Source organism: Prionailurus viverrinus, chromosome B3, assembly GCF_022837055.1.
Source record: "Prionailurus viverrinus isolate Anna chromosome B3, UM_Priviv_1.0, whole genome shotgun sequence".
Taxonomy (NCBI): Eukaryota; Metazoa; Chordata; class Mammalia; order Carnivora; family Felidae; genus Prionailurus; species Prionailurus viverrinus.
The window spans coordinates 66,204,724-66,217,717 of record NC_062566.1 but is presented as its reverse complement, the minus strand read 5'-3'; the positions used below and the strand labels follow the sequence as shown (position 1 = coordinate 66,217,717).

Sequence of the window (12,994 nt, the reverse complement as noted above, 5' to 3'; positions counted from 1 at the left end):
AATTTCATTTGTAAAGTAAACTACATTCCTCAAATTCATGTAACTGAATATACCAATGTCAAACATCCCCTCAATGACTCCTCCATCCCTCTTTAGTATTGCTGTTATGCTATCTATATAATTTTTAATTATGAAATGATATATGAAAATTCAGATATATAAACATAAGTAGAAATTTGAATCCCTAAGGAAGGGAGCAGAACTGGGAAATGCAACCCACTGATTGATCTCTGTCTCTCTTCTATTCAGGTAGCAAGATAAGTTCCTGCCAAGTCAATGAATGAGACAAATCATTCCCGGGTGACAGAGTTTGTGTTGCTGGGACTCTCTAATTCCCAGGAGCTCCAACCTTTCTTGTTTGTCATATTTTCACTACTTTACCTAGCAATACTGCTGGGAAACTTTCTTATCATCCTCACTGTAACCTCAGATTCTCACCTTCACACCCCCATGTACTTCCTGCTTGCAAACCTCTCTTTTGTAGATATATGTGTTGCCTCTTTTGCTACACCCAAAATGATTGCAGACTTTCTGGTTGAGCAGAAGACTATTTCTTTTGATGCCTGTTTGGCCCAGATTTTCTTTGTTCACCTTTTCACTGGCAGTGAAATGGTGCTCCTTGTATCCATGGCTTATGACCGTTATGTTGCTATATGCAAACCTCTCCACTACATGACAATCATGAGTCGCCGTGTGTGTATTATTCTTGTTCTCATCTCCTGGCTTGTGGGTTTTATCCATACTACTAGCCAGTTGGCATTTACAATTAACTTGCCTTTTTGTGGCCCTAATCAGGTAGATAGTTTTTTCTGTGACCTCCCTTTAGTGACCAAGCTGGCATGCATTGACACTTATGTTGTCAGCCTACTTATAGTTGCAGACAGTGGCTTTCTTTCTATGAGTTCCTTTCTCCTCTTGGTTGTCTCCTACACTGTGATACTTATCACAGTCAGGAAACGCTCCTCTGCTAGCATGGCAAAGGCCCGTTCCACGTTGACTGCCCATATCACTGTGGTCACCCTATTCTTTGGACCATGCATCTTCATCTATGTGTGGCCCTTCAGCAGTTATTCTGTTGACAAAGTCCTTGCTGTGTTCTACACAATCTTTACTCCTATTTTAAACCCAATTATCTACACTCTAAGGAACAAAGAAGTGAAGGCTGCCATGTTAAAACTGAAGAGTCGGTATCTGAAGTCTGGCCAGGTTTCTGCAGCCATAAGAAATGTTCTTTTTCTGGAAACAAAGTAAACTTCACAACTGTATCTACTGTAGCCTCCTCTCTCGACAATTACAAACAGAATCCCTATGATGTTCAAGCAGATCATTTTGACCAGGGGAAGGGTTAACTTGAATGAAAGAATAATGATAAGAACAAAAAGCCAGATAATGGACCTTACTGATATTTAAATTCTCTTCCTTTATTGTGTGATTTTTTTGTTTCTATTTCCTAGTTTTTAATTAAAACTTTTTAATTTAATATATAGCCTTCGAATACATTGAGAAATGGCATTTACTCATATAGGATAAATAAGCTGTACTCCCTCTCAAAACAGTACTGCTCAGATGCCAATTTTGGAGTTATACTAGATATATACCTCTGTACAACAGAGATAATAGATTTATTTATTTATTTATTTATTTATTTATTTATTTATTTATTTATATTTATGAATAAACCTAGATAGGGATGCATCTCACACAGTACTATGTAAGTAACAGCACAGGAAGACAATTCTATGATTGGTGTTAATGGAACAGTAACATGTAAAATAGCAAGGCTATCCAGCAAAGGCATTTATAGTCAACACTTTCACAAATCTTTCTTCAATGGTGCTGTTTAATATATATTAGTCATAGAAAGCAACTCACTGAGTAAATTTATTCATGAGAGTGTTTTGTATTGTGTTAATTTCTGTTTAATAGTGATAAAATATCAGAGATGAGTTAAAATTCTCTACCACTTGTCATCATGATGATAGGAGCCTGAAACTTCATGATTCTTTTCTTCTCAGATAAAGTAGTTTTATATATTAAGAGCTGGTAGGAATAATCATTTTTCTATGTGGACTTAATTAAAATTTTATTTTTATATTGTGTAATTCAGGTCTAGAAAATGACAGAACCCTATTTCAAGAACTTCAGGGTAGCCATGAACTTATTCTTCCATGACCACTTATGAAAATAAGATTTTCTATGATTGCTCATTATAGGTTATTTTAGGCTTTTACTCTTATTGCATTGAGGTTTTTCCTATTTTTTCTACTGTGTTCTCACAATCTGTTATAATGTTACCTGTTTTCTAGATTCCAATCCTTAGAATCTCCTAAAGGGATTTTATAATTGCTATTACTGAGAGAAAACAGTAAGTTCTAACTTTTGAGTCAGAGGGTATTAATTTATTGTGGACATAAAGGCTTAAAAGCAATTCTAAAAGGGATATTTACAGAGATACAGGGCTATATCTAGAAATAAGAAAAATGCCAAATAATCTAACTTTACACCTAAGAGAAGAGAAAAACAACAAACAAAAACCAAAGTTAGGAATGCCTGGGTGGCTCAGTCAGTTAAGCGTCTGACTTCAGCTCAGGTCATGATTTCACAGTTTGCAGATTCGAGCCCCACATTGGGCTCTGTGCTGGCAGCTAAGAGCCTGGAGCTTGCTTCAAATTCTGTGTCTCCCTCTCTCTCTGCCCCTCCCCCACTCACACTCTGTCTGTCTCAAAAATAAACAAACATTAAAAAAATTAAAAAAAAGACCAAAGTTAGCAGAATAAAGGAAATAAGAAAGATTAGAATGGAAATAAATGAAAGAGACTAAAAAAATTAGAAAATTTCAATGAAACTAAGAGTTAGTTCTTTGAAAAGATAAACAAAATTGCTAACTGTATAGCCAGACTCATCAGGAAAAAACACAGGACACATATAAATAAAATCAGAAATAAAGAGTAGTATCAACTGATACTATACAAATCAAAGGATTATATGAGAATACTATCAAAAGTCATATGCCAATGAATTGGACAAACTAGAATGAATGGATACATTCCTAAAAACATAATCCAACATCTTAAAAATATCTTCCAAAACCAAGTCAGGAAGAAATTGAAAACCTGAACATACCAATTACTACTACAAAATGAAATCCACAATCAAAAGATTACCAACAAATAAAAGCCCAGGACTGCATGGATTCACAGGTAAATTCTATCAAATATTCAAAGAATAGTTAATACATAATACGTCATATCAACAAGAAAAAGAATTAAAACCATATGATCATTTCAAGAGATGCAGAAAAAGCACTGGATAAGTACAACATCCATTCATGATAGAAAAAAACCCTCAACAAAGTAGGTTTAGTGGGAACATACTTCAACATAATAAAGACCATATATGAAAAACCCACAGACCATATATGAAAAACATCATACTCAATGGTGAAAAACTGAGAGCCCTTCCTCTAAGATCAGGAACAAGACAAGAATGCTTGCTTTCACCACTTGTATTCAACACATTACTGAAAGTCCTGGCCTCAGCAATCAGACAAGAAAAAGAAAGAAAAGACACCCAAAGAGGCAAGGAAGAAGGTAAACTGTCACTACTTGACATGACATGACACTATCTATAACAAACCTAAAGACTCCACCAGAATTCTACTAGAACTGATAAATGAACTCAGTAAGGTTGCAGGATACAAAACCAATATGCAGAAATCCATTGCACTTCTATACACTAATAATGAAGTAGCAGAAAAAGGTACCCTCATGTACTGTTGCTGGGAATGCAAATTGGTGCAGGCACTGTAAACAATAATATGCAGGTTTCTCAAAAAATTAAAAATAGAATTACCATATGATCCAATACTACTGGGTATTTATCCAAAGAAAATAAAAACACTAATTCAAAAGGACATATGCACCCCCACCTTTATTGCAGCATTATTTACAATAGACAAATTATAGAACCAACCCAAGTGTCCATCTATCGATAAATGGATAAAGAAGAAGTGGTACGTATATATACACAATGGAATATTATTCAGCTATAAAAAATGAAATCTTGTCATTTGCAGCAACATAGATGGATCTACAGTGTATATATTAACTGAAATAAGTCAGCCAAAGAAAGACAAATACTATATGATTTCACTCATATGTGGAATTTAGGAAACAAATGATCAAAGAAAAAAAAAGAGACAAAAAAACCCTCAGACTCTTAAATATAGAAAACGAACCAATGATTACCAGAGGATAGGTGGGGGGAGGGGGCAGTAATTGGTGAAACAGGTGAAGAAGATTAAGAGTACACTAATCACAGAAATGTATAGAACATTGAATCACTATATTGTAGACCTGAAACGAATATAACACTGTTAATTATACCGGAATTAAAAAATAATAATAAAAAAATAAGAGTTAATACCTATTCTCCTCAAACTATTCCAAAAAAAACATAAGGAGGAGAGCTTTCAATTACAACACATCCTACAAGGACAAACTAGACATAGACACCACACAAAAAAAAGAAAACTACAAGCCAAAACCCTCATTAATACAGATGCAAAAATCCTCAACAAAATATTAGCAAACCAAATCCAACAATACATTAAAAAATAATTCACCATTATCAGGCAGGATTTATTCTGGGGATGCAAGAAGAATTTGGATTGTATTATAAATAAATGTAATACACTGTATCATAAAAGGAAGGATATGAATCATATGATCATCTCAATAGAGGCAGAAAAAACATATGACTAAGTAGAACATCCATTCATGATAAAAACACTCAATAAAGTGGATTTAGAGGGAATATACCTCAACATAATAAAGGCCATAATGAAAAACCCATAGCTATTATCATACTCAATACTGAACTGAGAGTTTTCCTCTAAGATCAGGAACAAGACAAGGACATTTTCTTTCACCACTTTTATTCATCATAGTACTGGAAGCCCTATTTCACAGCAAACAGACAAGAAAAAAAAGAGGCAACCATATTGGCAAGAAAGCTTAACTGTCACTATCTGCAAATGAAAGTATGTTATACATAGAAAACACTAAAGACTACACCAAAAAACTATTAAAAGTATTTAATTCAATAAAGTTTCAGGATACAAAATTATACACAAAATTGGTTGCATTTCTATACAGTAGTAACAAAGTAGCAGAAAATTAAGAAAACAATTCCATTTACAACTGCATTAAAAAGAATAAAATACCTAGAAATAAACTTAACCAAGGAAGTGAAATACTCCAAAAACTATAAAACACTGATGAAATAAATGGAAGATGACACAAACAAATGGAAAGACATTCTATGTTCATGGATTTGGAGAATACTGTTAAAATGTCCATACTACCCAAAGCAATCTACAGATTCAATGCAATCCCTATCAGCATTTTTCATAGAAATAGAAAAATACTAAAGTTTTCATGGAACTAAAAAAGACCTTGAATAACCAAAGCAATTTCAAGAAAGAAGATAAAAGCTGGAGGTATCACAACTCCAGATTTCAAGATATACTACAAAGCTGTATTAATCAAACCAGTATGGTATTGGCACATGCACGCACGTGTGCGCACGCGCGCGCACACACACACACACACACACACACACACACACACAAACACACACGACACGTAGATCAAGGAAACAGGGTAGAGAGCTCAGAAATAAATCCATGCTTGTATAGTAAATTAATCTATGACCAAGGAGGCAAGAATATACTGGGGAGAAACAGTCTCTTCAATAAATGGTTCTGGGAAAACTGGACAGCTGCTTGCAAAAGAATGAAATTAGATGCCTTTCTTATACACAAAAATAAACTTCAAATGGATTTAAGACCTACATATGAGACCTAAAACCATAAAAATCCTAGAAGAAAACACTGGCACTAATCTCTCTCCTATTTGCCATAGCAGTATTTTTCTAGATAGATACCCTCAGGCAAAGGAAACGAAAGAAAAAATACACCTAAATAAAAAAGCTTTTCTCAGCAAAGGAAACAATCAACAATGCAAAAATGCAACCTACTAAATGGGAGAAGACATTTGCAAATGATAGAGCTGATAAGGAGTTAATATCCAAAGTATATGAAAATTTATACAACTGACCACCCAAAAAACCCCCAAATAATCCCACTAAAAATGGAGGGCCAGAATACATATTTTTCCAAAGAATATGTACAGATGGTCAACAGAAACATGAAAAGATTCCCACATCACCAATCATCAGGGAAATGCAAATCAAAGCCACAACGAGATATCACCTCAGATCACATTACTGCCAGAACTGCTAGAATCAGAAAGAAAGTAACAAGTGTTGGTGAGGTTGTAGAGAAAAAGGAACCCTTGGGCACTGCTGGTAGGGATGTACGTTGGTGTAGTCAATGTGGAAAAAGTATGGAGTATCCTCAGAAATTAACAAAATAAATACCATAGGATCATAGGATCCAGTAATTCCATTACTGGATATTCACACCCCCTTACTGCCACACCAAAAAACCCTGAAAACACTAATTGAAAAAGATACATGCAACCCTATGTTTATTGCAGCATTATTTACAATAGCCAAGATATGGAAGCAACCTAAGTGTTCATGGCTAGATGGATAAAAAAGGGTGATATACACATGTACAAACACATACATACAGTGGTAATATATATAAAACAGTATAATGGAATATTAAACAGCCATAAAAAATAATGGGATCTTACCATTTGCGGCAACTGAATGGACTAGAGGGTGTTATGCTGAATGACATAAGTTAGATGGAGAAAGTCAAGTACCTATTGTACAGCTGAAACTAATGTAATACTGTGTATCAATTATATTTCAGGAAAAATAAAGATTCTATGAAGTAATGTAGAATAAGAAATTAGCATAATGTCACAGCCTAAAAATGTTAGACATACCCTTTTCAGGATGCTATGTGTGCACAATCTTATTTTCCTTTGTCTTCTTTTTTCAAAAACAGTTTTATTGAGGTATGGCTGTCATACAAAAGTTGATGGGGGGAGCACCCGGGTGGCTCAGTTGGTTGAGTGTCTGACTCTTGATTATGGCTCAAGCCATGATTTGAGGGGCATGAGCTGAAGTCCTGAGTTGGACTCCATGCTGAGTGTGGGCCCTGCTTAAGATTCTCTCTCCCACTCTACCCCTCTCCCCCGCTCACGAACTATCTCTAAAATTAAAGAAAAAAAAAAGTCTAAGTCTATGCAGTCATTATCTCTTTATCCCAAGGAATGGTGTCTGAGTGAATAGCTGCTTTATTTCCTTCTCTTCAAACAGTAATAAGCATGTGATATTCTGCAAGATGGCCACCATCAAATGCTCCTATTACAACATTTAATTATACCAATATATCACAATTTTAAAAAATCTTTCTAATACTAATGCTAAAAAATAAAGGATGACAAATTGTATCAAATCATTAGAACATGGTTTTCAAACAGTTATATCTGAAAGTGTGAAAATTACTCATCATATAGCAATGGAAGCAAAAAAATGAAAACTTTTAAAACATCACCAATAGTTTAAACACAATAAGCCTTTTTAAAACCCATCTCTTATTTTCTTTATATTTAAAGAACAAAATTATTAGTATATCTCACTATAATTATTATAATAATTCTATCAATTCCATCTTTCCTATCATGCTATATTCCACAATTGGCCTATTTTTCCATTTCTTTTTTTCAGCAATTTATTTCTCATCCTTTACTCTTATCCTGAATCAATGCTTCATATGTCTCTGAGAAGTATTGACAATAAATTATGAAAATAATTTAGTTTTAAAAGATATCAAGATTTTACAAACTGAAAGATATAATCAAATAGGTTTCACTTGAAAATGTGTGATATGACATTATCTATTCAAGAATACCAAGAATGCAAAACAAGGAATAAATGATTATGCAGTGACTTCTATGGCCGTGTAAACTGTGAAACACACCTGAACATGCCAAGAAGTGTCTGGGGAGCTTTTACTTCAAAGTAGTTATTTAGGACTCACATGTGATTTCAGTCTTAACACTTTCCTATTAAAATGTCCAAATAAATTCAAAAGTCATAAAAATAATCTGCATTGAAAAATAATACTATAAATATCCAGAGGAGTAATTTTTGTGACCATAGATTAGACAAAGGTTTCTTATGTTTGAAACCAAAAGCACAAGTGACAGATGAAAAAAGTAGATAAACGGGACTTACTTAAAAGTCAAAACGTCAAAAGACACATTCAAAAAAGTAAAAAAAGACAGCCTACAGATTGGGAGAAATTAATTTTAAATTATATATCTGAATAGGGACTTATATCCAAAATATATTAATACCTTCTACAAATCAAGAATAAAAAGAAAACCCAATTTAAAAATGTTCAGAGGATTTGAATATATATTTCTCTAAAGACAAACAGATGGCCAAAATAAGCACATAAAAAATGACCAATATCAATATCATTAGGGAAAACACTAATTAAAACAAAAAGGTACATACCACTTCACACCTACCAGGATCACTAAAGTCAAAAAGGTAAAAATAACAAATACTGGTGAGAATACATAGAAGGCTAAAATCTACATTACACACATTGCTAGTGTCATATAAAACTGTTGTAGCTGTGGGAGGCCGGACCCCCGTGCCAGTCTGAGACAGGGTGGAGCAACAGCTCCCTGTTGACTCAGCCAATCCGGTGGTTCCCCCTCCCATTCCCCCACTTGCAAAGGCATACGAAAGCCTTGTCAAGGCTGAGAAAGCTAATTCCTGAAGCCTGTGGTCTGTGGGTGTTGGCAGTAATGTTACCCCCCTTTTTCTACCCTGGGTCAAATAGAAACAAACATGGGAACTGTGTTTTGCTAGCCATTTATCAACAAGGTCTTGTTGTGACCCATTTAGAAAGTTCACAAGGTACACAGAACTAAATGTTTTGGCTGGCAGTGATCATGTGAAACCTGTTTATTCTTAGAATGGCCTGATCCATAAGAGTCTTGATATAAAAGATTGTGTATAGCAACAATAAAGCCGTCACTTGGGCCATCAGCCCAGGGGACCCTCCTGTTCCCAAACTGGCTTCTCTTCTTTTTTTCTTACATTCCCCCACCCTCAGGACCCTGATCTCGGTGTTTGTTGCGCCGGTCGCAACATGTAGCCTCTTTGGAAAATAGTCTGACAGTTCCTCAAAATGTTAAATTTAGAGTTAACTTATGACCCAGCAATTCAACCTATGGGGATATACCCTAGGGAAGTGAAAACAGGTTCACATAAAGATCATGACTGTTGGGGCACCTGGGTGGCTCACTCAGTTAAACCTCTGACTTCGGCTCAGGTCATGATCTCACGATTTGTGGGTTTGAGCCCCACGTCAACGCTCTGTGCTGACAGCTCAGAGCCTGGAGCCTGCTTCTGATTCTGTGTCTCCCTCTCTCTCTGCCCTTCCCCCACTCGCACTCTGTCTCTCTCTCAAAAAAGATGACTGTTACAGCAGCATTACTAACAATACCACAAACCAGAAACAATTTAAATGTCCAACTGTTGAATGGACAAAGCAAATATTTTACATCCAAATGATGGAATGCTATTCAGCCCTAAAAAGGAATGAAGTACTGATATTCTCTATAACATAAATGAACCTTGTAAACATCATCCTAAGTGAAAGGAGCCAGATGTATTGTATGATTTTTTAAATTAAATTAATTAATTAATTTTTTGAGAGACAAAGAAAGAAGTGGGGGCTTACCTGAAGCAGGGCTCATGCTCACCCAAAGCAGGACTCATGCTCACTAGATGCAGTGCTGGAACTCACGTGATGTGGGGCTCGAGCTCACCTGATGTGGGACTTGAACTCACCAACCGTGAGATCATGACGTAAGCCAAAGTCAGATGCTTAACCCACTGAGCCACCCATTTATATGATGTCCAGAATAGGTAAATACATAGAAATGGTGTTGCCAGAACTTGAGAGAAGGAAAAGTAGGATACTGGGAGAGTTACTCAGTATAGGCTTTGTGGGATAATGAAAATTCTAGTTGAGAATATGAGATACAGTATTTTTGAGACAGTGAGTAGAGGCAAATCTAAGCACTCCAGCAACTGTATCAGTACCTGACAGTTCCTAGCCATTACACCCTAACCTAGAGAGGGCAAAAATGGCAAATCAAGAAAAGGCATAGCATGGTTCATCCCAAATAGAGATCTTTTCAAAAACAATTCTTAGAATATATAATGGAAAAAATTAATGGCAGCCATATGGATCTAAATATTAAGAGTATTTTCACTAAAATTTGGTGAGGAAGTAGGAGGAAATACAAATATGATAAATAATGAATCACCTTTCCTAAGAATGTATCTTGCCCTGTTTTTAATATTGACACAAGAATTAGCACCTAAATGTTGTCTTCTAAACTTAGCATACATAACTTTAGACTGAGAAAATTTTAGTAATAACTGTAAACTATAGGACCGATTATGTGTATGCATGTGTATATGATATTAGCAGCAAAATTTTAACTAGTATTAAATCAAAATGTCTGAAATATTAGTGATTATTTTTCCCTTATTTTAATTTGAATTTGAAATATTTCACTATTATTAATTTTCCCTAATGAAAATGAAGAGATGGATACAGTTAGCTTTAGAAAAATCTATTACGATGGCTGTTCCTCCTCCCCCCAAAATATTTTTCTAATCCAGTTAATACAATTGAATATCAAACTTTTAACTATTTATTTCACATACATCATTTCAATTGTGAAAAAAATTCTTCAAAGATTTCTTCCACACCTCTGACTAAATCTCACAATCCTCTAATTTTCTCAGAGCTGCCTTCATCTCCTTACTTCAGAGATGATAGAGCAAGGAATTACTTCAGCTAGATTGTCTGCTGTTGGACTTACATATACAACCATGATAGAGCCATAAAACAGGGATACCACAGCCAGATGGGAGCCACATGTGGAGAAGGGACCCTGAGCACAGTTCTATTCACCAGGACGTAGGAGCTGGCAATAAAAAGAAAGGTGGGGAAAATGAAGACTGAGTTAAAGATGGCACAGATGATCTCAGTGGCAGGAAATGGCATATGGGACAGATTTATGAGGATATCTATGTCACACAGGAAGTGATCAATCTTACTGGAACAACAAAATGGGAGCTGAGAGATCAGGTAAATAGGCAACAGGAAATACAGGAAGCCACATACCCAGCACCCAGCTCCTGTTCTGATGCAGTGCTGAACTGACATGACAGTGGGGTAATGCAGGGGCCTGAAGATAGCAAGGTACTTGTCAAAGGCCATGGCAGACAAGAAGAAGGTCTCAGTGGTGCCCAGGGAGAAGAAGAAGTAGGATTGGAGGAAGCAGCCAGAGACAGAAATGGTGTTGGCCTCAGAGAGAAAGTTGGCTAGCATATTAGGGACAGTGGAGGTGATAAACCAGATCTCCAGGAAGGAAAAATTAGCCAGCAGGATGTACATTGGAGTTTGTAGTTGATGGTCCCACATCACAGCACAGATAACAGATTTCCAGTTAGTGTCAACATATATATTCCAGAGAAGACTGAAAAGATTTTCCTCTTTCCTCTGAATTTCCCAGGTATAAGGGAAACTCAAAGGATGAATTTACTCCTAGAACTAGAGCAATTACTTATGTTGGAATATTCATTTGTCTGTAATGCTGCAAAAATAACAAATTTCCATATGAGAAATGGCCTTTTAGCATTGCACATTAAGGAAAATACCTTGATTAGGGTTACATCACTCTGCATGTCAGTAAATAAAATATCTCTCATGCAGAAATATTTTCATCGTTTTTAGATCTTCAGAGTCCTATTCTATATATAACAAATACAAAGTGAACAGATACTTGCCTGTCATCCTGAGGTTTACTGTCAGAGTCAGTTGGTATTGACAGTAAACAATTCTATACAAAAATCTACAATGCTAGGTCAAGCAGTGGATGAATACAGACTGAATGAATATAGCCAAGAGATAACTCAGTGTTTTTGACATATAAAATATATTAAAGAGAATAGTTAATAATCTTTGCTCTATTTGTGAGAGTAATATGTCAAGCTGATTTGAAGACAATATCCAATAGTTTTAAGTACTGTATGCAAGATAATTAATTGCTGTTTTATTGTTATGGGAAATACTCCTATATCTATTTTAGAATAGATTATAAGTCAAATGTAAAATGAGAAATTATTATAAGATTTCAAATTTCAACTCCTCCCTTCAGTAAAAATACACTCTTAAAAATACTGCATGTAGGGGTGGCCAACTCTTGACTTCTGCTCAGGTCATGGTCTCATGGTTTGTAAGTTCAAGCCCTGCATAGGGCTCTGTGCTTACAGCATGGAACCTGTTTTGGATCCTCTGTCTCCCTCTCTCTGCCTCTCCTCACTCTCTCTCGGTTTCTCCCTCAAAAATAAATAAATGTTAAAAAATGCTACATGTATGTAATTTTTTAAATGTTCAGTATTTGGCATGCTGCACAGAGTCAGAGATCTTGATCATTGCATTTGTATCAACAAAGACAGCCCAGGAAAATGGGTATGTTTCCTATTCATAATCCTACAGGGAGGAAATTCCCCTTTTAAAATTTCAGATCTAATGACAAATATTACCTTATGATAGTTTCTCTAAGTTGGTTTTCTAACACTTAGTTATCATCATCATTAATTTAAATATAAGACAGAAAGGACAGTATTTAATGAGGCTCTTCAATACCATAAGATTAGTACGGAGGGCGAGTCTTCAACTCCCAGGTATTTTATGTGGAAAAGGACACAGACTCAAAGGTGGTGTTCTAAAAAACGGTGGTTCTCAAAGTGTTGTTGGGGACCCCTGAAGGTCTCTGAAGATTTATCAGGCATTTAGGCCAAAATTGTTTTCATACCAATACTATTATTTGCTTTATAGACTCTAATTGTTTCTTGATTACTGAATGGAGTTTGCCAGGCTGCATGATCTCATACCAAATTGTTTGATCTC

The 12,994-nt window shown here is 35.4% G+C and overlaps 2 protein-coding genes across 2 annotated transcripts; one reads left to right on the top strand and one right to left on the bottom strand.

Annotated features, from left to right (window-relative positions):
* Positions 1–231: 231 nt before the first annotated feature.
* LOC125168009 (olfactory receptor 4K15) lies at positions 232–1,251 on the top strand. The gene has a single exon (XM_047862994.1). The coding sequence runs from the start codon at positions 277–279 to the stop codon at positions 1,249–1,251; it is 975 nt and encodes a 324-aa protein (XP_047718950.1). The 5' UTR covers positions 232–276.
* A 9,578-nt stretch (positions 1,252–10,829) lies between these two features.
* LOC125168081 (olfactory receptor 11H6-like) lies at positions 10,830–11,766 on the bottom strand. Its single transcript, XM_047863034.1, is given in 3 exon segments — positions 10,830–10,966; positions 10,969–11,581; positions 11,740–11,766. Coding segments are annotated over 3 exon segments (777 nt in total).
* Positions 11,767–12,994: the final 1,228 nt, after the last annotated feature.

Bases quoted from the DNA above. Each gene is read 5' to 3' on its own strand.
- LOC125168009 (XM_047862994.1), top strand. From the start codon at position 277: ATGAATGAGACAAATCATTCCCGGGTGACAGAGTTTGTGTTGCTGGGA.